The 23,345-nt window shown below is 44.8% G+C and overlaps 2 protein-coding genes across 8 annotated transcripts; one reads left to right on the top strand and one right to left on the bottom strand.

Moving 5' to 3' along the window:
- The first annotated feature begins 724 nt into the window (after nt 1-724).
- TXNL4A (thioredoxin like 4A) lies at nt 725-13,417 on the top strand. 7 transcript variants are annotated; one of them, XM_029222901.1, is made up of 4 exons: nt 725-777; nt 1,074-1,242; nt 8,785-8,888; nt 12,840-13,417. In XM_029222901.1, the coding sequence occupies exons 2-4, from the start codon at nt 1,090-1,092 to the stop codon at nt 13,009-13,011; spliced, it is 429 nt and encodes a 142-aa protein (XP_029078734.1). In that variant the 5' UTR covers nt 725-777; nt 1,074-1,089; the 3' UTR covers nt 13,012-13,417. The 7 variants fall into 7 exon arrangements, with proteins under 7 accessions (XP_029078734.1, XP_029078706.1, XP_029078724.1 ...); XM_029222873.1 differs by having other exon boundaries at nt 1,074-1,314; nt 12,840-13,045; XM_029222891.1 differs by having other exon boundaries at nt 777-962; nt 1,074-1,314; nt 12,840-13,250.
- A 6,871-nt stretch (nt 13,418-20,288) lies between these two features.
- On the bottom strand, nt 20,289-23,318 carry HSBP1L1 (heat shock factor binding protein 1 like 1). Its single transcript, XM_029231407.1, has 3 exons — nt 22,895-23,318; nt 21,907-21,973; nt 20,289-20,931 (listed from the first exon to the last, which is right to left on the bottom strand). The coding sequence occupies exons 1-3, from the start codon at nt 22,943-22,945 to the stop codon at nt 20,822-20,824; spliced, it is 228 nt and encodes a 75-aa protein (XP_029087240.1). The 5' UTR covers nt 22,946-23,318; the 3' UTR covers nt 20,289-20,821.
- Between the last annotated feature and the right edge of the window lie 27 nt (nt 23,319-23,345).

Below are 23,345 nucleotides of genomic sequence, written 5' to 3' on the forward strand. Positions count from 1 at the left end.
AAAAGCCAAAGGGATGGGAGGAGTATGATACTCACTGCTAATGAGTACAGGATTTGGGGTGATGAAAATTTTCCATAATCAGACTGTAGTGTTCCACAACTCTGGGAAAAACCATCTTATTTGAAATGGAGGAATCACTTTACGGTATGTGAATAATACCTCAACAAAGCTTTTTAACAAAAGAAGTATTTGGAGTGGTGATGGCTGTACAAGGATGTCAACGATGCCACTGAACTATATGGCTAAAATGGTAAATTTTATATTATATATATTTTACCACAATAAAAAATGTTTAGAAATACTAATTTAAATAAATTATTTGGGCGCGTGTGAGTCTTACCAGGACTCTTCCGTTAATTACTTGCTTTTGACAAGTAAAGCAACTGTGTTTACGTCTGGAAAGCGTGACCGCCAAAATGATTAATTTGGGGGACTTCGTCTGGGGGTAAACGGGGACGAGCCCTTCCTCAGCGATGCCATCCTCTCCGTCCAGCCCGGGGTCCCGGCGGGCCGGTCCGTCCACCCCGGGCCCCGGTGGCACCATAGGAGCTCAGACTCCGATGGACCAACCGGAGAGACAGCAGGTCTGGACCAGCCCTACCCAGCCGAACCGCCTCCGAGCCTCTCACTATAAGGACCTCCCAGCCACGCCCGTCACTGCGGCGCCCAGTCGGCCCCCAGGCCCCTGCCCGGGGGCGCGCGCACGCACTCGCCGGCGCGCACGCACTGCGGGCGTGCGTACACGCCCGGAAGGAACGCTGAGCCGCAGGGCCCAGTGTGCGTGCCGGGCCGGGCGCCGGAGCGGGTGGCGAGGGAGGCGTGGGTGTACGACCCCAAGGGTCCCTTCGCCCTGGGTTCTGGGCCGCGGGGCGGAGGCGATCCGTTGGTGGGGTCGGTCGGGGTCTGGGGACGAGGTGGACGCGGGCCTGGCCTTCCCGGCAGCGCACCGACTGCCCCGCGGGGTGAGGCTCCGTGGGGTGGGGGCCCCGCGGGGTGAGGCTCCGTGGGGTGGGGGCCCCGTGGGTGCGCCGCGCTGGAGCTGGGAGGAGCTGGCCGGTGGTTCCCTCCCGCAGACCCGTCGGCCCCAAGATGTCGTACATGCTCCCGCACCTGCACAATGGCTGGCAAGTGGATCAGGCCATCCTCTCGGAAGAAGACCGCGTGGTCGTCATTCGGTTTGGACACGACTGGGACCCTACTTGTATGAAGATGGACGAGGTTCTGTACAGCATAGCTGAAAAGGTAACGCAGCCCCGCCTCACAACGCGTCCCGCCTTCCGTTTGGTCATTTCATCGTGTTGGATTGCTTTGCCGGTAAGATTTAAAGAAGAACCTAGGGGTAAGACAGGAATAAAGACACAGACCTACTAGAGAATGGACTTGAGGATATGGGGAGGGGGAAGGGTAAGCTGTGACAAAGCGAGAGAGTGGCCTGTACATATATACACTACCAAACGTAAAACAGATCGCTAGTGGGGAGCAGCCGCATAGCACAAGGAGATCAGCTCTGTGCTTTGTGACCACCTAGAGGGGTGGGATAGGGAGGGTGGGAGGGAGGGAGACGCAAGAGGGAAGAGATATGGGAACCTATGTGTATGTATAACTGATTCACTTTGTTATAAAGCAGAAACTAACACACCATTGTAAAGCAATTATACTCCAATAAAAAAAAAGAATAAATGTAAAAACTAAAAAAAAAAAAAAGTGTGGCACGTTCACCGGCGAAAGAGAAGCAGTAGGATTCACAAACGGACAGTCTTCCCTTGGGATGTGAGAATGGGCTCCCTGAAATTGGTCAGAATAGCTTATGTTCTTTTCTGGGAGAATTTTCCATATATTTTCAAATTTTTAAGAAGTTCATGATCTCTCCCCCCCTAAAGAAGTTCATAATTCCTATTAACTTACAGGGGTTTTAACTGAGAGGGTGTTTTCAAAACTTTTCATCTGTAGTGCCCAGAGCAAAACACATTTGCAGACTGGCAGGAGCTTAGGAGCTTACTTTGAATAGCTTAGTTTAAAAGGATTGTCCTTTTTTCGGTACCATGTTTATTTGTTGCGTTTATGAAGCAGAACATTTATGTTGATAGCATAGTAAATCCTGTTCTTTTTCTTGGGGTCGGTTCTGTACCCCACCGGTGCTCTTAAGTGACTTGATTTATAGCTTAGAGTGACTCAGGTGCAGGAAACAGTGGGAGAAACTAGAACTATACTTGTTAGAGCTAATTTTCCTAATTCTTAAATGCAGTACACTGGATTGTCTGTAGCCTTTGTTTGCTGACAATAAAGTGCAATTGTAGGGCACTGTTGAATAACCAGGGCTTAATTCTTTTTCTATAATTGTCTCATAGGGATTCTAAGATAACTTTGATTTAGATTTTTGCAGGTGTAGCAATAGGGCAAAAGGCAAAAGGATGCTAATAAAATATTTAACTTATTAATATTCCATAATAATTTGAGAGGTTGTTCATTTTAATGAAGAGCAAAAGTAAGAAACACTGAAGCCATCTTTCACAGGAGTAGGATATGCTAATATGGGCTGAGTTAAAATAACGCCTTTGAGTAAAGAGTAACAGGTGTAAGGATATATTTTGTATTTAGGAAAGGAAAAATGATCTGACCTGCCATCGGTAATTTCCACTGTCTCCTATTTGGTGGGACAGGCAGAGTTGGGGGAGGTGGCCTTGTGAATATTAGGGACCATCCTTCTGTGTCTGTCAGCGTAAGTATCGCTTGGGATACCAAAGTGCATCTCAGAGGTCCTGATTCTACAGGTCTGCGGCGAGGTCCAGAAACGGCTTTTTAAAGAAGCTCCCCAGGGAATTCTGACTTGACTTTCAGAATCCCCTCAACGAGGTCAGGGTCAGAGTAGGAGTGCTGTGATTATAGCCGTTCCCCTGTTCTTCCTCTTGGGCGCCTAGACATTGAGGGAGCTTGAGGAGGTGCCTGGGGAACTCAGGAGAGCAGGGTTCTCCCCCGGGGGTCCTCCCAGTCCCGTCAGAGGTCAAGAGTGAGGTGGTGTCGGGGACTCGTGTCTGCATGGCTTAAGCTACAGTAGTCAAGGGCAGAGACTGCAGGCTTCAGTGAAGAAGGGCAAAGACACTGTTCAGTAAGCGAATCACTGCTGTGTTGACTCTGAGGTAACTTAGGTGTGTGTTCTGGATTCTGCCTTGCAGGTAGCACCAGGGCATGTCCAGACCCGGTTGCCCCCAGCACGAGGCTAGGATGGCAGAGGCGTGAGGGTTGTTTGCTCTTCGTATCTGAGCAAAACTCAGCAAGATACTCTTAGCTAGGAGGCAGATTTTGTGTCAGCGTAAGTTTTTAGGGAGTTTTACCAGAACTGTTCCTTTCTAATCCCTATATACCAGTCAGAGAGCAAATCGCTGTAGTACTAGCAGACGTGCTCTTTTGGTACAGTTTAACTGGGCTCACTTTGAGTGCTTTTCTTTGGTCTTTTAAGTTCTTCCATTTCTTTTGTCCAAAACTTGGATTTCTCTTTTAATAAACTTTCAATACTATATTACAGTATAGTTATTCAGAATGCAAGCTTGAAATGCATTACAAGACTATTAATGTTTTATTTTCTACTTAGTATAAGGGCAGAATATGAGTTTATAATTCTGGAAGCCCTTTCTGGGGAAGCACAATAGGAATTTTTGACATTTAAGGTTTTAGTATAAAGAACAATTTAACTGTCTATCTCCCTCTGCAGAAACGGCAGATAATGGGGGATCTTCCTCATCTTGTTGCGAGCCCTGTTTGGATACCCCAGCTGTGTTAAAGTGAGTAAGAGTCCCAGTGCTGAGGCTGGACTTGACCGCTCTGTCCCTCCTGGAACGGGACTCACCGACTCGCTGCTTGGTAGCTCCAGCCCCGCCGCATGCTGCGCTCGTTTTGAGCTGTACGGAAAACCTAGAGATATGTTTAAAGATTTGACAGATGCCTGGAGTTTGGTAGAGTGATAACCAAAATAAAGGTTCCTGTTGAGTGGGTGATTTTACGCACAGCTTCGAAGCGAGACTACTTTGTGTACTTCTGAGCTGTCTTGCCATTTTGTAGGAACGCACTTTGCCACAGCTCACTGTTTCTAAATCCCATTATATGTAAGAATAAGTGGGATGTTTAATTTTGGTCTGTTTAAAAAGCTCATACAGATAGAGTTTAAAATATGCAAAACCTCAGTGATACTATCTCATAGCCATAAGTGCTAATTAGATTGTACATAAGGTAAATGTATTCATGGAACTACTTAGGAATGACTTCAGGGGGTCATTCTTAAGCATGAAATAAAGTAGGTTGAATCAGCAGAAATTTATGCTCAAATGAGGAATGTCATAGGAACCAACAGCCAATCAGGGCAAACAGTAATTTGAGAAAATGAAGTTATCATGCAGTTTTTTGATGGCTTTGAAGTGAACTATCTAAAAATGTAAAAATTGACACTTCAAAAATACATAGTGCCAATTGACAGTCAGGAACATTTTTTCCAGAATCTTAGGTGGGTTCTTAGCTAGTGGAGGAGCTCTGTACAGAAGGGTGGAAGCGTGGCTGGCAGCACCGACGGCCTTCCGCCTTGGTGACTTGCACGAGTTACATTAACCCGGAGGCACCTGGCAGCGTGCAGGACCACTGAACTGCGTAATCACTGACTTGCTGAAGAAGCAGCCTGCTTGTAAAATGTGTGGCAGCAGGGTTGGAAAGGACAGTTACTAGTTTAGACAATCAAAAGAACGTATACTAGAAAACAACTTGATAATAGAAGGGAAATTTGTACATCTGGTTCTTGATTTAAAAAAAACATACTGTTCAACAACTGCTTAACATTACTGCAAATCTAGTGGGTAAAATACTGTAGACACTGTAGCCTCTGCAGGCCAGCTTCAAGTACCATTTAAAAAGGTAAGACCCCTGTGGATAAATGGCACAGAACTGGAAAAAAAGAGGAAATTCCAACGGTTAAATAAACTCCAAAGAAGCACACGTTAAAATAGTGTACTGTCATTTTTCAGGTGTATCAAAGGTTTAACTCTTAGGGCGTATGTTGAAAGCAGATCTAACACTCAGGCAGAAGTGAAGCTGGTACCGCCCCTGGGAAGCAGCTCGGCATTGGGTGAAGAGCCCTAAAGACAGCCGTGCCTTAGGCTCCCTGAGACTGTTGCTGTGATTGATAGGAAAACTGGAAAGAACCGTGATGCCCAGTGAAGGGGGAGCATGCTTATGACCATAATCTCCAGTGTGTGGCACGTAGGCCCGTCACGGTGGTAGGTGGGAAATGGACTCCCGGCGTGGTCCTCACGGCAGCTCCCCAAGGCAGGTGCCATGAAGTAGTTTGTCCGGGCTCAGAAATGGGGCATTAGGATTTAAAGTGGAGCATCTTCTTCCCTGGATGGGATATTATTTGACCATTAAAAATGATTTCCTAAGAGCTTTATTTAGTAACGTGGGGAAACATTGGTTAATGACATTAGCTGGAGAAAAGCAGAATGTATGCAGTTTTCTCACAAGAGAACATGTGGGTCTGGGGAAAGGGAAACATTTACTTTTCATTTTAAAACACTTATATACTATTGATTTTATTTGACTGTCATATACTTTTTTTTTTTTGGCCGGGCTGCGTGGCTGTGTGATGTTAGTTCCCCAACCAGGGATTGAACTCGGGCCCTGGCAGTGAAAGCACCAAGTCCTAACCACTGGGCCGCCAGGGAATTTCCTGATTGTCATGTACTTTTAAATTATATAACTTGTTTTAAAAATACTGGGCTGGAAACAAAGCAGTGATGTTTCCGTTCCATTTCTGTGTTTTCAAAATGGACATTTTTTAAATGGAGAAAAGATCATAGACACCTAGCTTATCTCAGTTTTATATAAAAAATACACAAGGGTTATAGTTAATTGCAGATTCATTAATGGATGTGAAACATTCAGGAGAAATAGTTCAGCCCTTGTAGAAAGCATCATGATAGAATCCGCGCAACCCCCTTTAGGACAAGCTCTTCCAGAGGAGAGAAGCTGGGAGGGTCACGGAATTAGAGAAAGGCCAGCTGGTGCTGTGGGCCTTTTCCTCCCAGAGCTGCAGGGGCTGGAGGACCCGTCAGGGCACTTCCTCTAAGGACGAAGCGGGACCAGACCATCTCTTAATGCAGGTCTGTTTGAACTCAGGATTAGGTAATTAAGTCCATAATGACAATAATGTATTTCCTGAATTTTGAAATATAGGTTTATTTCTGAAGTTCATTCTTTAATAAATATCGCAGGTGTGGTTCCCGACCTTGTGAGGCGTCACGTTTACCATGATGTGGTTTATGTGGAGGGAAGAGAAAATGAAATCCTGTCGTGTCAGTTGTTTTTTGCTTCTGAATGAGCTACGGTTTTCTTACTCATCACTGAAGGCGAAAGAAAATAAGGCCTGTTTAGAAAGTCTCACATAAAAACCAGTGTTTACAGTGTGAAAATTACAGACATTGAGTTGGGATGGTTGAATGTCTTCATACGTGAACTAGTTGAGACATATTCTAGTAACTTTTAAGAAAATGTGGTTTCTCCGGTCGATTTCTGCTTTAACTTGGGAGATTTGGAGGTTCTAGGAAGCAGAACCCATTGGCTTCCGTTGGATTGAAAGGTGTCTGGGACTCTTGTTGGATTGTCATTTTATGCTTTAGGAGGCAGATGTGTGTGTGTGTGTTTGTGTTTGGTTATACTGTGATGTTAGTATCTATCTTTTTAATTATAATATCTGTTTTATATATATATAATATCTGTTTTATTATGTGGGAAGAAATAAAATATGTCTGCTTAGTGAAATTGGATGTGGGCAGAACCTTAAACACCAGCGGGGTAACTTTTGCAGGAAGCAGTTCCGCCAGCGCGTGGCTGGCCTTGCCCAGTCCTCCACCTCGGTGTCCACTGTGGCCACGTGAGCACGTGGTGCTCAGCTCACCCTCCACCTTCTGCAGGTGTGTTCTCTCCTTTCACCAGGAAAGGGGCATATGGCTGGGAGAGACACCTGTTCTTCCCCTCCCTCAGCACCGAGGTCTGTCCTCAAAAGGAGTGCCCACTAAATGTAAACTTCCTTCCCTCCTTTTTCTGGGTGATGGTGGTTTAAATTTCCATATTAAACACTTCTTCATATTCCCAAGTAAAGGGGAGGGAACAGTGAATTCCTCTGTACCTGCTGCAATCACCAATACTTGGTCAGTCTTGTACACTTTCCGTGCTGCAGTATTGAAAGCAAATCCCAAACGCCGCATTGTTTCATCTGTAAGTTACACTTAGGCTTTTAGAGTTAGTTCTATATGAAGAAGCGTTGTGCATTTTCTATGAGTTTCCGGGGGCTGCTGTAGCAAAGCGCCACAAACCGGGCAGATTAAAACAACAGAAATTTATTACCTCACATCCTGGAGGTCAGAAGTCCGAAATCAAGGTGTCAGCAGGGCCGTGCTCCCTCTGAAACCCTCAAGGGAGAACCCCCTCTTGTTTCTTCCAACTCCTGGCGTCTTCCGCTATCTGTGGCACTCCTTGGCTTATAGGTGTGCGTCACTCCAATCCTCCGTGTTCATGTGGCTTCTCCCTTGGTGTGTTTTCACATGGCCCTTTTCCTATAGGAACACCAGTCAGATTGGATTAGGGGTCAGACTCCAGTATGACCTCGTTTGACCTTCACTGATGAGCTCTGCAGGCACCCTTTTTCCAGATCAGGTCACATTCTGAGTACTGGGGGTCAGGACTTCAGTATATCTTCTTGTGGGGTGAAAGGACATAATTCAACCCATGATATGAATCGGTATAAGCTTTCTAAAAGGCATTGAGACCGTATTTACAAGGAGCCTTTAAAATGTCATGTCTTTTGTTCTAAAGATTCTATTTTAGGTGTTTATCCTTAGGAAATGATGAAGTATGTATATGAATTTAAGGGTAATAATGTGCACATGTGAATAATTGATATCAATGAAAATCTGAATTATTTATATTCATGAAAAGTCAAAGAAAATAACAAAAGAATGGTAAAAATAATGGCATAGCCACTTGGTGAACTGTTATGTAGCCATAAAATTTTGTTTTTCTCTTATGTAAAGTATACGATTCATATAAGAGGATGCTCATAATTAAAGCAGGATGCAAAATCTTGTAGTGTGATCACTCTATGATCACATTTGTTAAAAGAGTATAAACATACATACCAGAAAAAATGGGAAGGAATATAGTGAAAGTATATTCTCAGCAGTCAGCTCTGCGTGTTGGGGTTGAAGGTTGTTTTATTTATGGTTTTCTGGGTTTTCCAGATGTTCTCTGATGAGCTTGCAGCTGTGGAAGAAATTAAAGAACCTTAGTTACCTGCAGTGTGATTTGGGGTGTTAGGCCGTTAGTATGTGCAAGTGTCCAGACCTCAGTAAGAGGGGAGTGTGTGGCTGAATTCCAAAGGCATGTTTTAAAGCAGTTGTTTAATGCGTGTAATTCAGTATTTGTGAAAGTCCAAATTGGAAAAGTTCACGTAGATTATTACTAGATCAGCGTGAATAATGTATCTGTGGACGTCTTCTGCAGGATTCTCATAACTTGCTGTTCTGAAAAACATTAAACGAGATGTTAATGGACAGTTGCTCAGGACCCTGATCCTCTTGAAGTAATTTCCTACATGGCAGCTCTACTGGGAAAAAATGTTGCAGAGTCAGTTTGAAAATTGTCCTGTTATACACAAATTCTTCTGTTTTTGTTTTTGAATGTGCTTTTACAGAATAAAAAGTTGATTTGTTATTTTAGTTTTTTTCCCCCAATCTCCTTTACTTTTAGGTTAAAAATTTCGCAGTTATTTATCTTGTGGATATTACAGAAGTACCTGACTTCAACAAAATGTATGAGTTATACGATCCGTGCACTGTCATGTTTTTCTTCAGGTATGTTCTCTTATCTTAAAGTTGTTGTTTAAATTGAATAGATGGTCTGGAAGTTTAATGAGATCAAGAAATCTTTAGATTCTTTTATTTAGGAGGAAATCAGTTATGCAGTCATATTATAATATAGTTTGTATCACCAGGCAATCAATCTTTTAAATAATTTTCAAAGTAACAATTCCAGTTTTAGCATTTACTCAGTAACAAATTACCGTTTTGAAATAACTGCCCAGGAACCTAGGGGAAGTGTTATTAAATGGAAGACATTCTTACTGAAATTTAAGATACCTTTAAATTTAATCTGTTGATGAAAAATGTCTTTAAAATAACTCACTTTTTAAATGTATCAGTGACTCTATTTAGCATCCTTTTGTGATATCCAAGAGGAAAACCTGTACTTAATTACTTTGCTTATAAATACAGAATCTTGTAAAATATCTTTTATCAGCTGAAAAATTCTATTGTGTACCCTAGTCAGTCAGTCATGGGCTCAAGGAATAGACTTTCTCTAATCACCTTAAATTAATTTGTACCCATGATTGGCAGGCTTTGCATGAAAGGAAAATGCAGAGTTAGGTACACAAGAGTCTGATGCAGACGCAAATACCTTTGATGGTATTTATATAATAAAGTTAAGTAACATCATGAGTGAAAAAAAAATTCTGTTGTGGAGGTTTAATTTGGAAAGAAATCACCATTTTTTAAAAAAAATCACTGTTTTTACTTGTCAAAATTTCGTACTGTTTATTGTTACTACAAAAGTTAGTAAGTAGCAACATAAACATTAGGCCGTACTGCAGAAGCAGAGCTCCCTAATGGTCGAGGAAGGTCTGGGTGGAGTGTGCAGGGTGTGCATTCGGTTTCTATTTTCTGTAACAAACTTGGTGGCTGAAAACAACACCATTTATGAGCTCAAGGTCTGCAGGGCAGAGTCCAGGCAGGCTCAGTGGGTTCTGCCTCGGGGTCTCACAAGGCCAGAGTCACGGGCTGGGCTGTCATGTAGGCAGTTGGTCAGGGAAGAATCCACTTGGCTCACCGGGGCTGTGGGCTGGATCCATCTCCCGGTGATTGGGGGTCTGAGGTCTCTTTCCGCCAGGGCCGCTCTCTGCCTCTAGAGGCCCCTCTGTCTTCGAAGCCCTGAGCAGTGAGTTGAGTCCTTTTCGTACAGCTGCTCCAACTTCCTGTTCTGCTTTCAGAGGGCGCTTGTGATTGGATTAGACTCACCCAGTAATCCAGGAGAGTCTCCTTATTTTCAAATGAACTGAGGAGTAACCTCAGGGACATCTGCAGAATTCCCTTTGCAGTGTAGTGTAACTGATCAGAGGCATGGTGTCCCATCATAGCACCGTCCCAGGGATTAGGGCGGGAAGTAGCAGGGGTTATTTTAGCATTTTGCCTACTGCAGCCTGCCCTCCGACTCCCAAAGATTCATATCCCTCCCATGTGCAAAACTGGGTGTGGATGAGGCTTCCCAGGTGACCCATTAAGCACAGCTCCTGGACACAGCTCCGTATCTGTGGCCCCCTCTCCAGGACGCAGTGTGGGACAGGCACAAGAAGCGATTTGGGTTCACCGTGGGGCGTCAGGGTTCGGAAGGGGGCTCTGATGCGGCACTGGGACCATAGTCCTGGCCCAGTGCCTCCCCATGGGAGGGTTCTACCCAGTTTTTCCTGCCTTTTTTATGAAAGCCATTTGCAGCTGGTTCATTTTTCAACCTGCTTCCTGCCAGCAGCATTTTGGGGTTGCATCAGCCCCTCTCACTGCGTGCTCTGTCCCTCTTAGCCTGAGCCAGTCGGGTTTCTGTCCTGGGCACCGGGGCTGCCCTCTGTCCGATGGCTGCTTCCTGGGGGAAGATCCTGTCCTGTGACTGAACCTTCTGACTTTTAGGTCTTTACTAGGTTTCAGCAGAAGGTGGTGTGGCCTCTGTGTCAACAGCTCAGCAGCCATTTCTGGATTTCAGCATCTTTTGCTATCTGGAGAGGCTGAGAAATCTTTTGGGTTAACGGATCTTACTCCGGTTTGTCTCCCTCCTTTTACTATAAGCAGTACGAACCCAGGCAGCGCCTTCAAGACTTTGCTTACGTGTCCTCGGCTGGTATCCATGCTCATCACTTTGGAGCGTCACAGACATTCTGCCCCTGTGCAGCAAGGATCCCTTTCCTCCACTCCCCGAAATGCATCCCCACCTCCTTCCAAGCCACGTTTCCACTAACAGGCTGTTTAAGGCAATCTCGGCCTTTCCTGCCATGCTTCTCACGTTTTCCCAGAGCCCTCCAGGTGGGCCGTGGGCACTGCACTATGTAGGGCCCACCTGGGCGGGGCTGCCCTGACGGGGAAGGAGGTTGCAGAAAGGAGTCGAGTGGCGCTGCGGCCACCGTGTGTTTTGATGGTTTAGGACTGATGCTGCACTTGGAAAAGGGGACAAAACCTACTGTTTCTGTGACCCGGGATTCCAGGATTCTAAGACAAGTAGTAACAGTATTTTAATTAATTTATTCACCAAGTATATATACGTATAGAGTCCTGCTGGCTTTTATGTCTAGTGCTGGGACATTCAGTCAGATAAGACAGGCTTCCTCCTATCACAGACCGTCATCTGATGGCGACAGCTGAGTAAATTAGCACAGGGAACCAGGGAGATGCAAGGGGACAGATGATAGAGGGGTTCCCAGGCCCAGTTGCAACGTGTGTGCGTGTGCGCGTGTGTGCAGGCTTCCCTACGCCAACAGGCGATTCTTGGGCACCCTGCTGGTGGGATCTAGAAGTCACCTTCATTAGCAAACTCACTGTGACAGAAAGGGTGCTTATGCACCCGTTTCACCTTTATGGCCCTAAAGTGTCTTCAGGAACGTAGGACTAGAGTCCAAATATCCCATCACTCTTATTGCTGGAAATTCCGAAGGTTTTTCAGCTGTGAGCCAGGATCTGTGGGTGAAGACCAAATGCATATGAGAAATATATTCTTCTGAGTGACCAAGTATATATTTTTCCTATAAATCACAGTATTGCAACAGGTGTTTACAGAGGCACAAACACTGAGCGCAGCAGGGCGATGGGGAGTGCCCAAAGGCTGCTGGGTAAGGTTGGCATGAGCCACGTGCATCATAACGGGCGAGCGCAGGCAGGGGCACAGGGCAGCGCAGGCCGCACGTTTGGGGACCTGCGGGGATGAGGGAGGACGGACAGGTGAGGGCTGGGGAGTGGCGGGTGCTCAGGGGAGAGCGTGGCGGGGCCCAGATGCACGGTTTCCTGGGCCAGTGTGTGGACTTGGAAGGTTCCTGGAAGTGAGTGTTTGCAGCAAGAGAGAAGCATCAGGTCTGCCTTTTGGAAGCTCGCCCTGGCTGAAAGGAGGCCACGCTGTGACCTCAGGATGGATGGGGCACGCACCGTGGAACAGCAGCCGGGGGCCAGACACACAACCTTGCAGAAACAGGAAGCTAAATTGATAAAAGTCAGTGCAGCTGGTGCAAGAAGCGTTAATGTCTTTCTTTTATGCAGTGCCCGTATAACTTCATTTCAGAAAGAAGCGTCTTGAAAGGTCAGTCTACGAAGAATTATAGAAATGCAAAATATCATTTATTTCACAGTTAGTATGGCTTTCAATAAAATTTACACCAAGTGCTCATAAGAACACCATGACAAACGCATACATTGCCTTTTTCAGGTAAATTAGTGCAGCCCTCTGGAAAACAGTTTGTCTTTCCAGGTGACTGAAGCTGTGTCCTTTGGCCTTGATTGCCCTGTAGGTTTTTTGTCTTAGGGAGTGCAGAGCACGCGGAAGGAGCTGTGTGTCTCTTTAAGCAGCATTTAGGTGGTTTCCAGCCTGCTAAACAGTGGCGGACCCCCTTGATTGTGCGTGTCCTCGTTCGCAGTGGGAGATACAGGTATGTTTTCCATGGGATTCTGCTTCAGAAGCATTTTCACGAGCACTGACCCCCTCTTGCCCACCTACAGGAACAAGCACATCATGATCGACCTGGGCACTGGCAACAACAACAAGATCAACTGGGCCATGGAAGACAAGCAGGAGATGATCGACATCATCGAGACGGTGTACCGGGGGGCCCGGAAGGGCCGTGGCCTGGTCGTATCCCCGAAGGACTACTCCACCAAGTACAGATACTGAGCCCCCGTCCAGTCCTGGTGCATGCAGTGCCGTGGGGTCGTTCTCACGCGGAAACATTTTCAACTATTTAAAGCCTGTGAGAAAGCGTTTGGGAAAGTACACAGAGCTCAAGGAGCTGGAGGGTTCTGCGGTGAGGGTGGCATTGCCTCAACTTTCAGTCTGCCTGGTCCTTGTATTTTTGTATCAGCAAATATCTGTAAATATCTAGCTGAAATAAATAAAATACATGGTGATGGGAACAGTCAAAATCATTTCTTATGAAAAGTAGTGTATAGATTAGTGATTTTGGTAGTCAAGAATTAACTCTTCACTGTTGAGTGAGGTTCAGGTGTGGGTCCCATGGGGCTGCTGTGGTTTGCACACTTGTCAGTGAGAGTCTGTCTGAGTTTCCTGGGTCTCCTGTAATTAGGGACCTCAGACTGGTGACTCGACACAGTTCTGGAGGCTGGGGTCAGATCCACGTGTCGGCAGGGCTGGTCCTCCGGGGCCTGACGGGGAGTCTGTTCCTACCCCCTGCTGGCCCTGGTGGTTTCTGGCATCTTTGGGTCCCTTGGCTGGTGATGCCTCACCCCAGGCCCAGCATTCGCCTTCACGCGGTGTTCTCCCCGTGTGCGTGTCTGTGTGCAAGTGTCCCCACTGGGTGGGGGCCACCCTGCTCCAGCATGACCTCATCTCCACTAGTTACACCTGCAACAGCCCCGTCTCTAGAAAGGGCACATTCTGAGGTCCTGGGGTGAGGATTCCCAACATGTGAACTTGCAGGGGGCACAGTTCGACCCACAGCAGAACCAAAGGCTTGAGTTCAGGAAAAGGGAAAAATCATCTTTTATTCTTCTGGTTATAAAAACAGTGCAATAATGATTTTTGGACTCCCTTTATTTTTGGACTCCCTTTAAATATAAAAAGTAAGAGGTGTTTCTCATTCCTCCTAAGATTGTATCTAACGCACTTAAATGCATCGTATTTTCCACAGCAACCATGACCCTTGAGTCCGTGTAGCTAGTTTCCTTATCGCAATCTCAAGTTGCTTTCCCGAGTCTCTTACCCCAGCAGCGTGTTTGGTTGGGATCTTCACAGGCACATCTCAGGGCACACAGCCTCTGAGGTGAAAGAGGGGGCATACGGCGTGGAGGCAGCCCGGGGCCTGGGGGGACACACCCTGGAGCCCCTACCTGGTTTCACAGCCAGGCTCTGTCGCTACTGAGGACCTTGGGCGAGTGGCCCCCAGCGCTCCGTTTCCTCCCATGTGAAGGGGATGATGGTGTCTGCTGTCCGACCTGTGTTACACGCAGATCAATTAGAACAGGGCTGGTGGGCCCTCCGTGGTGTGAAAACACCCACTGCCTCGTCAGATTGACTCATTGTTGAAACATGAGGAGTACATACCAAAGAATGAAATTAACAAATACAAGAAAAGCTACACACTCACACGAAGGAGTGTACTTTTAAATGGTTATAAAATTCAAATGTAAATCTGCAGTTTAATATCTCCAGCTTTAATTTTCCCATTTACAAAATAGTATAATACCATATCAAATGAAGTGCTAATGAAAAAAGTCAACGTGACCCCAAGTACCTGGCATATAAGAGACATTCAATAATATATTTCCGGGACTTCCCTGGTGGCACACTGCTTAAGAATCCACCTGCCAATGCAGGGGACACGGGTTCGAGCCCTGGTCCGGGAAGACCCCACGTGCCGCAGAGCAACTAAGCCCGTGCGCCACAACTACTGAGCCTGCGCACCTGGAGCCCATGCTCTGCAACAAGAGAAGCCACCGCAACGAGAAGCCTGCGCACCACAACAGAGAGTAGCCCCCGCTCGCGGCAACTAGAGGAAGCCTGCACGCAGCAACGAAGACCCAACGCAGCCACAAATAAATAAATAAATTTATTTTAAAAAAATAATAATATACTTCCGACACTTACTCAAAACAAATACTGTAGCCAGTAATCACCTGAAAAGACGCTCACCGTCATTTCTGTGAATATACCAAAAATCATTGAATTGGATGCTTTAATTGGATGAATTGTATGGCATGTGAATTATATCTCATTGATAAAGCTTTATTAACTGTTAACAAAAAATAAGCAAAAAGGTTACACTTCACATTTGTAAACTTACTGTATATTTATTGTAAATTTAATTTATAAGTTGTAATAAGTTCATTCACATTTGACTTTAATAACTAACTTTTCCACTGGTGCTTTGTAACTGCAATATTGTTGAATTTATAATGATTTGGCCTCTTCATTCCAAGTTTATATCTTATTGTTATAAGCTTATCATTGTAATAATAAGCTTATATCTTATTACTATCTACCTCACCCTGAACCAAGTAACTTATAAGCCATTTTCTCAAATCCTTCCAAGCACCTGCCAGGTAGATAGTTTGCAGAGAAGGAAACTAAAGCATAGATTGCCCAAAGTTACAACTAGTCGCAGAGGACATGAATTCAAAACCTAGACCTGCAGGGTTACCAAACCTTACCTCACTGCTGTGCATACTGCTTTAATCAAATTGAAATTAACTAGTAGAGAAAGTATGCTGATACCCCTGGTTCTCTGGGCATCGAGTGACTTCTGTTTCCCAACCTTCCCAGGATGGCTTTTATGCAAAGTCCAGGAATTAGACATGGCAGCTGACACAGAGGCAACCAGCCTAGGAGGTACAGAATATATTCAGGAATATAGTAAGTTATCAGGTACACTAGAGAGACTGACATACACACAGCAGACATGCAAGAGTATTCACTGCAGCATCATTTGGAAACCAATGGCAAAGAGTCAAAGGACTATTACACTGAAGTTAGTTACGTTGTCTAGACCTATACATATCAACACAGGCGAATCTCAAACTGCTGAATGGAAAAGCCAGGTCCAGAGGACGCTACGGCGTAATGCCATTCATATAGTTTTAAGACACTGAAAACAAGATCTGAGACAGTAAGACAATCAGCAGCCTCCGTGTTTGCACTAGGCTGTTACGTAGGCGTCCAAGGGTCTGTGGGCTTGACTGCCCTATTCTGCCTGCGCCGAGTCCGGACGAGACGGGGAGCTTGGGGCACCAACAGAATCAAAGCATCTCCCATGTAAAACTACCCTAGAAAACCGCATCACCGATGATTCCAAAAACCACACGGAAAGTTTGCTTTCTCGGGTTGCTCAGTTAAAATGCAGGGTGTTCTTGTGACCTCCCCGGATTGCCTGGGAAAGTCTGAGGTCTTGAAAATCAGACCAGGACATTTTGGAAGACTTGCTTTAAGTGGGTATCATTTTGAATTGTTTTTCCTACATTGTTTTTATTAATGGCTTTTAAAATGCATCTGATCGTAGCATTCTTCTGTGGCGTTTTTACATTTATCATCAAAGGTTCTATAAGAACAACCGCAGCTCCCCCAGGAGCTCAGCATCACCTCCCCTGCTCTCTGGGGGCCACATCACGCTAGTCTCCTCCAGTCATTGCTGTTGTCCCCAGCCCTCCCTCTGGTCTCCGGTTTTCTTGTTCAAAAAGTGGTCAAGTTTTCACACATCTCCATGGACAAAAAGATTGCAAAGTATTCTGAAACTCTCAAAATTCATTCATTAATTCAAAGAAAATGTTTGAATAGCATCTGGGCACCTGGGGTGAACAAAATCAATCGAGTTGCTGCCTTGTGGAGAAGACAATCAAATGATCACATAAAAGTAAAATTACAACTGTGATAGTCAGCAAGAGATCCCATAAAATTACTTCAGACCCGGACAGGCGCTCAAGGAAAGAATCTCTGAGGAAATTATTTTCAAGCTGAGATCAGATATAAAAAGTGCTAACTAGGCGCGCGCGCGTGTGTGTGTGTGTGTGTGTGTGTGTGTGTGTGTGTGTGTAACTCCATTCCAGAGGGGACCTCAGGAGCCAGTGGTGGGAGGGAGCGGGGCTCGTCTTGCGGGGAGAGTGTAGTGGGATGCGGGGTGGGGGAAAGGGGGGTGCTGGCAGCTGCGGAGGCTTTGCTTGGGGAAGGAGGTGTAAGGTGATGGAACTTCAGTTCTGAAAAGATCTTTCTTGCCCAAGCTTGGAGCAGCTGAAGGGAGATTTGGGGGGAGTTAAAAATCTATGGTAATAGATTGGGCAATTGTAAAAAAGGAAGTGAAATGTGAGAATTTAAAACTTCAGACAACTGCACCCAGAACTTCTGCCTTATAGATTCATCCCTTTATTATTAAGCTTTATGTTTTCATAAGTTTCATAACAGATACATGAATGCAGGATCTGATATTGAAGTAACTCCATTTTACTTAGGTATTCAATGAATACACTGCTTTCTACTAAAATGTTGTGTTAGTCCAATTTAGATTAGAATAAGAGTATTTAAGTACATGTAAATCCATCTGTTACTTTCCCTCTTTTCCTTATGAAAACATTCTCGTTTCTTTTAAATATATGTAACAGGGTGCTGGAAAAAAGCAATTCTTTATAAAAACATTAGGAAGATATAGAAACAGGTATGATATTATGAAATGCCAAATAATCTCTTTAAAGCTAGATGTCTGTGGTTTGAGTGAATAACTGAGATGTCAGTCAGATGAGCCAATAAAAGGGGATCAGCCTGGGACTTTCTTTAGAAAGAAGTTAGCATATTTTTGACAATATCAATGTTTTTATTTTAGTTAATAACTAATAGAAGCTTTCTTTTCTACTTATTTAATTCCTTAAAAATCCTGGACTTTAAATTGTGTTCTATATTATTGATGAAGGCTCAAATCTGTTTAGTTTACTTTAATTCAAGTATTTGCCCCAGTTTCTACTAAAATTATAATTATGGCTAAGATGCTTTGAGATTTTTCACATAATCAAATGGAAATATCGTGATTTTAAACCACCAAGAATATTGAATTTAAATGATGCTATTTTAAAACTTTGGGTTTAAACTTTGGGTTTGCATCACTGTCGGGGGTGTGAAATGACCCTTCCTTTCTTTTCTTAGGTGCATTCTGCTCAATGTGCTTGGCCTGTGGTCATACTTCTGGCCCTAGTGAAATGTGCACAGAATTCGTGGATAACAGTGCTCATTAAAGCATTATTTATAATAGCAGGGAAGTGAGAAATAACCTCAAAGTCCAAGGAATAGTTAAGGGGATGGTTAAATTATTTCAACCACATAATAGAATATTAGTAACCATAAAAAGTGGGTATGAAACTTTCACCTGGGGTAAAGTGTTTACGATATGAGAACAGGATATTAGATTATAAACAATATGATCAGCTATATAAAAGTGCCTGCATAGAAAAAAGTATTGACAGTGGTTAATTCTAAATTGTAGAATTGTGAGTGATTTTGACTTTTGTATAAAGAGTATGATTTATTTTATATGCAGGAATAATGTTATTCTTTACAATGAAAGCCTTTTTAGGTGATCATAGCTCTATTTGTACTTTGGCTCAGAGACAGGTGAATTGAACAATTGTTTGAAAGCATCTCTAACTGACAAAGTAAACAGGTGCAATCTTTGTGCATCTCCTTGGTAACTACCTCTATGGGGGCTGGAGCGGGTGAGGGTGTCCCAGGAAGCAATCATGGGGCTCCTGCATCACCTGTTTCTTTGGCTGTCCTTTGATTGGTTTCCTTTGGTTTGGAGAACATACTGTTAGAATTTGCTTGGACTGGGCAGATTAAACCAAGTCTTCCCCAAAACTGTGACTGGAATTATTGAATTGGAATGCAGTTATTAAAAAAGCAACTTCTGGGATTTCCCTGGCAGTCCAGTGGTTAAGACTCTGCACTTCCAATACAGAGGGTGTGGGTTCGATCCCTGGTTGGGGAACTAAGATCCCACATGCTGCAGTGGCCAAAAAAAAGCAACTTCTATCAGAAAACTGCTTGTGGTATTTTAAAGAAGGATCTATATAGAACTTAATTCTGGAAAAAAAATTACCTAATATAAGTCGTGCTTTTCCTCCATGATTTACAAATATTAGGTGTGCATTGAAAAGTGTTCTGCCATTTTACAACCATCTTTGTTAAGTGGTTAATCACCTTCTTAATTACATTCTTACTGCATTGCCTTTGTTCTTTTAATCCTTTCTTTTACTAAAATGAATTCTTAAATTAAATACTAAAAATAAGAACTCGTGTTATGTAGATTATTACTCAAAAAGTACAGTTTTCACTCTTTCACATTTTCAAATGACTGGTCTACTGTCTTCAAGTCTGTAAGAAAAAAGTTGAATGAAGTAACAATTGATTTATATATCAATTAATGTACAGTTACGTAAACTGGAATCCAAAGCTATCAATAAAATTAGCTTACTTTCCCGTAATTACTGGAACAGTTTTGTACAGGAAAAATTCGGAATATAGAAAACCCTAAATGTTAAATGATGTTCATTTTAGTCAGATGGAGTCTGTGTGGATTCACAGCTTAAGGGGTGTGCTCTTCAAGTGACAAAGCATCACTTTGCATCAACAATGTGGAGAGGTTCTCCTCAGACAACAGCGTGCCTGCTTCCTCACAGCAGGAAAAGGGTTCAGATGTCGGGGCGGCGGGCCAAATCCGCTGGAATACGGAACAGTAGCTCCTACCATCTGGGGGTCATGGACTCCCCTCCCCACAGCAGGAACACAGCAAGTTTAGGGGGTTTGCCGAATCCCCTGAAATCCGCAGCACTGTGCTAGGAATCCTTGACCCAGCAAGACCAACAAGCACAGATTTAGCCAAACAGATTTAGACTCTCTCAGGTCCTTCTTTTAATTTAAAAGGCATTATCAGCTTTTAAACGCACTTTTAGATATCTGACCTTCTCTCATGCTGCTTTAAATAATGGCTGTACGTGCATCAAAAAAGTGAAGTTTTGGGGCTTCCCTGGTGGCGCGGTGGTTGAGAGTCCGCCTGCCGATGCAGGGGCACGACCCGGTCCGGGAAGATCCCACATGCCGCGGAGCGGCTGGGCCCGTGAGCCATGGCCGCTGAGCCTGCGCGTCCGGAGCCTGTGCTCCGCAACGGGAGAGGCCACAGCAGTGAGAGGCCCGCGTACCGCAAAAAAAAAAAAAAAAAAAGAAGCAGACTCACAGATATAGAGAACAAATTAGTGGTTACCACTGGGGAGAGGGAAGGGGGAGAGGCAACTAGGGGTAGGGGATTAAGAGGTACAAACCATTATGTATAAAATAAGCTACAAGGATACATTGTACAACATGGGTAATACAGCCAATATTTTCTAATAACTATAAATGGAGTATAACATTTAAAATTTGTGAATCACTACATTGTACACCTATAACTTATATACTATTGTACGTCAACTACAATAAAACCTTCAATTAAAAAATAAAACTAAGACTAAAAATAAAATAGTAAAAGAAAAAAGATGAAATGCAAAATTCCACTGGAAAAGAAATATTTGCATTCTGGGGGGTGGGGTGGGATCCTCAGGAACCACTCATGAAATGGGGTGAGAACCTAATGCACATGTGTCTTCTTTAAATCCTTCCATGAACGTCTCAAACAGAAGCCACTAGTTGTCATCCCCAAGCACTCATTCATCATGACTTGTGTTTTGATTGAAAACTAATTTGAGGGATGAGGGTGAAAAGTACTTTAACAAAATCCAATTTTTAAATAATAGTTTTCCTTTAAAATGTGCACTTTTTAAGGAACAATGACAAAGAGTGTTTCTGTTCTATTTAGAAGAGAGCATTTGTGAATTTTTTTTATTATTCCTGAAGGTTTTTCATGTAGTGCAGAAGCAGTAGTTCCCTTAGTGAACAAATATGGGCTTAAATGTTTCAAGATGAAAGCAGAAGATATGTAAACGGTGAACACCTTAGTGCCTTAATAAGGCCTCGCCATTTTCTCTTGAGCGGAACTTTCAATCCCAGCTTGCACCATCAAGTCGTTCACATTCTTCTGCAAGTCTTCAATGCGACCTCCCATTTCTTCCAGTACGAGGTTAAGGAGAACAGCACATGGAACACGGGCACCTACCCAGGTCCCTCAAAGCCTCCATGTAAACTGCATCACCAGGGCTGATAAAAATGCCCTGTGGTGCATCTAAAATGAGGGAATCAAAGGCAGCGGATGTGTACTAACACCTTAAGTCAGTGCACATTAATCACATCCCTGAGGGTCTGTACGTGCCTTTAATCTTTGCACTGTGAGCCTGGTTCTGAAACCTTGGCTCCCTTTCTGTGGACATGGATTCGGGGAGATGAGGCTGTCTGGTATTTTTATGTTTTAATCACTCTAATCAGTATGTAAATACAATGAAAATTAACTGTGTTTAAAACAAACTTTGCTACTGTTTAATTTTATCCTGTTTCAGAATCTCTTTTTCCCTGTGGGAGCCCATCTACAGGATCTCTCTGCAAACAGTTTGCACACATTTTAAGACAGGAGTTTAATTGTGTGAAGTGAGTTCACTTGGGCAAGTCTTAGGGCAAGTGTCCCCTTTTCTGGATTTTCTTAAACCGGAAACAAACATTCCACCTAACTCTGTTTGAATCCATGGCTTACCAAACGGCGAGCCTGATGTTACAAAACAAAACAAGGCAAGGAGAGCCACACAGCGTACCCTGCGCTGCAGGGTTGACTGTTTGGGGGAGCATAAATGCTATTTAGCAGACTAACCAGATTTCTTTAGGGCTTGCTGGGAAGCCCCACTGGGGAGTATGTATTGTTCGTGTGTCCTTGTGTTTTATCCTTGCCTCATGAAATGCCCCATATTGCTGGTCAAGCAGGAAGTAATTACCTGCGAGCGGTAATTAATACATCGGGATGCCATGTAAAGGCACAGACGTAAACACCAGGAAGTCTTAGGTCAACAATTATCCACTAATACAGAAAACAACAAGATAGTCCACGACAGTTCAATAGTCCAAAAGCAACTGCAGTATTTGTTATGAGACAGAAAAGGATATTTCTCAGGTTTAACGTTGCAGTCAGAGCTTGAAAGTGTTCTTGAAGTTCCTGAAATAGATTTTCTGCCTGAAAAATGAACCACAAGTGAATATATATTTACCTGTGATGCAGAGCATTCTAAGCACCATGGAAGAGGACCATCTATATATACAATTAGTTGGTTCCTGACAAGGTGTTAAGGCCTTCCCACTCAAAGGGTAAGGAAGGTCTATTCAACCAACAGCACTGGAACAGTGCTAGCCAAATGCGTAACTCACTAAATAAGCAGGCCCGACCTTTACCTCACACCATTCACAACAATTAACTCAAAATGATCATACACTTAAATATACGATAAACTATCAGACATCTAGAATATGACGTAGGAGAAAGTCTATTAACCTTGGGCTCCTCAAAGACTTCTTGAGAAGGCCTGAGACAACCACCAGACACACCCACCGTGGGCCTCTTGCCTCGCCCACACTTGTGGGTATTTATTAGCTGGGATTGGGGTTGCAGAAATTGTTTACCAGGCCATACGGATATATCATCTATGGTGACTGACAGCAGGCGGTATTGTAAGTCGCCTTACAGTTTACAGATTTAAATCTCATACCATTTACGACACAGTTCACTCCTGGCACCCGTGTATTATCTCCATTTTAGAGCCCAGGATATGGAGGCGGATCTCCACCTGGAGCCTGCGTTTACGTATGAAGAAGGCCCTCTGTCAGGAGCTCTTCCCTTCAGTCATGTCAGGAAAACGTGGATTCGAGTGTGCACAGCTAACCAATTCTTTTTAACGAGGCAAACTGATCAGTCCTGACCACTGGCTGTCTCCTCTCCGGCGCTGCGGCTCCTTCAGCGAACGGGAAGCAGGACCGCTGGCCTCCCGGCGCTGGGCGGGGTGGGAGGTGGGGAGGGGAGGGGAGGGAGGGGAGGGGAGGGGGGGGAGGGGAGGGTGTCCAGCCCGGGAGCGAAGCTTGGCGCGCGCGGGGTCCGACTCACCGCGTCCCGCAGCGCGCGCCCGCTGGGGGCTTCGGGGCCTCGCGCGGCCATGGGGGTGTCCCCCGGGCCCGGGGTGCGGGGTGTCCAGGTGGGTCGGCTGGTCCCGGGGCCGGTGGCTCTGTCGGCTCCGCTCCGCCGCCCGCGGCTCCCGCGGCGATGGCCGTGGATCCACCCGCGCGGCCCGGGCTGTGCGCCCGAACCGAGCCGAGCAGCCGGGCACGGAGGTGAGGCCGTAGCGGGGCGCAGGTGGCCGTCCGGGCGGGGCGGGACCTCGCCGGACCAGCCGATCCCAGCTACGCTGTTGGCTTCGTTTTCATTGCGTCAGAGCCCAGAGTGAGCACGACCTTTTCATTATCATTGTGGCAAAGAACACACAACCTACAAGTTGCCGTTCTCGCTGTTCTTCAGGGCGCAGTGCGGTGGCGTTAGGTACGTTCACACTGTTGTGCAA

This window comes from Monodon monoceros, unplaced genomic scaffold, assembly GCF_005190385.1.
Source record: "Monodon monoceros isolate NGI ecotype Baffin Bay Population unplaced genomic scaffold, NGI_Narwhal_1 Super_Scaffold_1, whole genome shotgun sequence".
NCBI lineage: Eukaryota > Metazoa > Chordata > Mammalia > Artiodactyla > Monodontidae > Monodon > Monodon monoceros.

Excerpts from the sequence above, each read along its gene's own strand:
- TXNL4A (XM_029222873.1), top strand. The coding sequence starts at position 1,090 with ATGTCGTACATGCTCCCGCACCTGCACAATGGCTGGCAAGTGGATCAG. Across the intron at positions 1,315-8,784 it reads CGTGTTGGATTGCTTTGCCG|GTTAAAAATTTCGCAGTTAT; the intron begins GTAAGATTTAAA and ends CTTTACTTTTAG. Across the intron at positions 8,889-12,839 it reads ACTGTCATGTTTTTCTTCAG|GAACAAGCACATCATGATCG; the intron begins GTATGTTCTCTT and ends GCCCACCTACAG.
- HSBP1L1 (XM_029231407.1), bottom strand. The coding sequence starts at position 22,945 with ATGGCCGCGCGAGGCCCCGAAGCCCCCAGCGGGCGCGCGCTGCGGGAC. Across the intron at positions 21,974-22,894 it reads GGCGCGCGCTGCGGGACGCG|GCAGAAAATCTATTTCAGGA; the intron begins GTGAGTCGGACC and ends TTCATTTTTCAG. Across the intron at positions 20,932-21,906 it reads TGCAACGTTAAACCTGAGAA|TGGAAGAAATGGGAGGTCGC; the intron begins ATATCCTTTTCT and ends TTAACCTCGTAC.